General features: G+C 39.6%; 1 protein-coding gene across 1 annotated transcript; it reads left to right on the forward strand.

Annotated features, from left to right (window-relative positions):
- Positions 1-467: 467 nt before the first annotated feature.
- On the forward strand, positions 468-2,767 carry LOC115440159 (ras-related protein Rap1). The gene has a single exon (XM_030164351.2). The coding sequence runs from the start codon at positions 635-637 to the stop codon at positions 1,190-1,192; it is 558 nt and encodes a 185-aa protein (XP_030020211.1). The 5' UTR covers positions 468-634; the 3' UTR covers positions 1,193-2,767.
- The last annotated feature ends 294 nt before the right edge of the window (positions 2,768-3,061 follow it).

Raw genomic sequence — 3,061 nt, forward strand, 5'->3', positions numbered from 1 at the left:
ATACAAATTATGTACTTTCATAAAATATAACATTGTTTAATCCTCAAAACTAATTTACTATACATGAGTCAATTACAGCGCCATCTATTCATATTAGATGCAACTACATAAAATAATAGTTTTCACCGCTTTGTTTTGATATATCGTTGAAAATATTTTATTTGATTTATATGAATATTTATGTAATATATTAAATTGTACTCATTAAATATTTTCTGAAAAAAAAATACACAAACACAATATAAATTAGCATGCCCCTCTGTGCAATAATGGGTGCAGGCTGCAATTAATTAAAGCTAAATTAAATAATTTGTTTTATCCTCTAGGTCTGCGTAGTTGATTTATTTATTAGTGAGACGATTATTTCGTCGTAGTTGATAACTGAGTTTTGCAAGTTATCAACGTGAATAAAATAATAATATTTTGTCTCTTATAATTTCTAGACTGCACAACCCGTTAAATTACACGCGATTGTGGCAACACTGTAACAGTGAGCCATCGCCCCGCTAACGGTGTCATGGCGGTTTGACTTGTTGAAGGTTTTTTTTTGCTTTAACTCAATAGTTAATGTGCTTTTTAGCAATTTGATCTTTGATTTCAAAAAGTAAAATTACGTGACACAAAATAGTTAATAATGCGCGAATACAAAATAGTCGTGCTAGGTAGCGGTGGCGTGGGAAAGTCTGCTCTGACAGTGCAATTCGTACAAGGCATCTTTGTCGAGAAATACGACCCCACCATCGAGGACAGCTATCGGAAACAGGTGGAAGTGGACGGGCAACAATGTATGCTCGAGATTCTGGACACGGCGGGCACAGAGCAGTTCACGGCGATGCGAGATCTGTACATGAAGAACGGGCAAGGTTTTGTGTTAGTGTATTCGATCACCGCACAATCTACGTTCAACGACCTGCAGGACTTGCGGGAGCAGATCCTGCGAGTGAAGGACAAGGATGATGTGCCGATGGTGCTGGTGGGCAACAAGACAGACCTGGAGGCGGAGCGCGTGGTCGGCAAGGAGCAGGGACAAAACCTGGCGCGCCACTTCAACTGCGCCTTCATGGAGACCTCCGCCAAGGCGAAAATACACGTGAACGATGTGTTCTATGACTTAGTGCGACAGATCAACAAAAAGTCCCCCAAGAAGGAAGAATCAAGGAAAAAAACTATCAAGTACTGTAAGATTCTGTAAGAGTTCCGCTGGTGCCAGCGAGTTCGACGCGTCGAGGTATAAAATATTTAATAATTTGTAAGACTTCTCGTACCCTGATTTGGCTCTTGACAGTACCCAAAGTTAACTAGATCAGATGATGAGCATAACTGCTTCAAAATACCTGTAGCGTTGAGTATGTGCATTTGTTGAGCTGTGTCATGAAGGAGTGCCGTACACAAGTGGAAAATCCACAGAGCGCTCTGCGTGATGTCCGAATTCCTCCCCACGTGCAAACACATATTTACTGATACTTTTTAGTCTATATTTTGATAGTTAGTATATATATGAGGATAGACTCAGAGTTTCTGTGCATGTTTCACTATAGAGAATTCCAATTGTATTGTGTGGATGCTGTAAGTTCAGAAGTTGTAAATGGTTATATAAGAAATTCCTTATTACTATAATGTATAACATTGTAAACCTTTGTTAGAGGTCATGAATAGTGTGGCTGTAGTGTTGTAATTGGGCACTATACATGCTTACTGCTAACATAGTATGATTATATGCAAGAGGTTACATAGTCACTGAGCATACACTGTTCATGGATTCTCAAGTATTAATTTTTTCCATTTTGAGCAACAAAATTCTGTAAATTAATGAATTTTGTTATAATTATAAAATACCAATGTTAGGTACAGACAGCTGCGTGTCAATTAGATTCAACAGGAAAATGACTATGGGGATTTTATTTACCATGAAATTATCCTTCAAGGGCACACAGTATGTAACGGAGCGGTGTGCCACACTGGGAGCTGTATTGTTCACAGGTCAATGTAATTTGCCAGTAATGTTATTTGCATTTAGCCCTCACTGTGTGGACCTAACATTATAAGTTTATTTTTAATTATAGTATTGATCTTATCATACTGATAAGGGTGAGATGTGAACTTCTGAACGGCCAGGGTGAAGTGGGTTGCACGCAGGCTCCCTGGCCAGCTGGCCGGTGTACCGGTAGGCCTGAATCAGCGTAATGTTTAATAATTAAGGATACATTAAATTTTTTCAGATATATTATTGTCTTGTTATATAATTCAAATGTATTGAAGGGATGGTGATGACACTGTTTAGGACTCGGTGCCTCGAACAAACTAGTGGATGGTGAGTGCACAACTGAGTGATTAGTGCGGGCGTCGCGCGGCGGTGCGGCGGCGCGGCTGCGTGCCGTGCTGTGCCGAGCTGTGCCGTGCCGTGCCGTGCCGTGCTGTGCCGCGCCGCAACACACGGCGCACACACGCGCACCGCTCGCGACCCTTCCCCCACCGTAACCCCTCGTAATATACAAAATTAAAAAATCTAAAAAAATTATCGTTATTGTAAATGAATTAAAGTTTTATGATTACTGGCTCATTCATATATAAATTACCAATCTATGTTTTGCCGCTAGAACTTTGTTAAACATAATAATTATATAGGTGTTCAAATATTGTTATGGGATTAGATGTTTCCTCCATTTGTCTTTTCTGTTTAATATTATGTAAGATTAACTGCACAAGGATATTGGTAAACTTTGATCTGAGTTGAATTATATTTTTTATATATATTGTGCAAAACTAAGAACTTGTATATTTTTTATCTTTTCAATCAATAATCGTCATGTACACTAAATATTAATTTGATTTTTTTGCAAATTTATCAATAAAACCAATTTTAAAGATGATTGTTTTGGGGTATGCCTTGTCCCCCGCGCGGCCGTGCGGCCGTGCAGCGCTCCCCCATGTCAATTGAGGTCGCGGCGTGAGTCACGTCCAGCGCGGCGACCACTGACTCGCGCTCGTCCCCCGCCGACAATCAAATAAACATCAATTGCCGAGGAATTTTAATGGATTATAATTAATTGAAAGGGCCACA

This window comes from Manduca sexta, chromosome 21 (genome assembly GCF_014839805.1).
Source record: "Manduca sexta isolate Smith_Timp_Sample1 chromosome 21, JHU_Msex_v1.0, whole genome shotgun sequence".
In the NCBI taxonomy this organism is placed as follows: Eukaryota; Metazoa; Arthropoda; class Insecta; order Lepidoptera; family Sphingidae; genus Manduca; species Manduca sexta.

Bases quoted from the DNA above. Each gene is read 5' to 3' on its own strand.
- LOC115440159 (XM_030164351.2), top strand. From the start codon at position 635: ATGCGCGAATACAAAATAGTCGTGCTAGGTAGCGGTGGCGTGGGAAAG.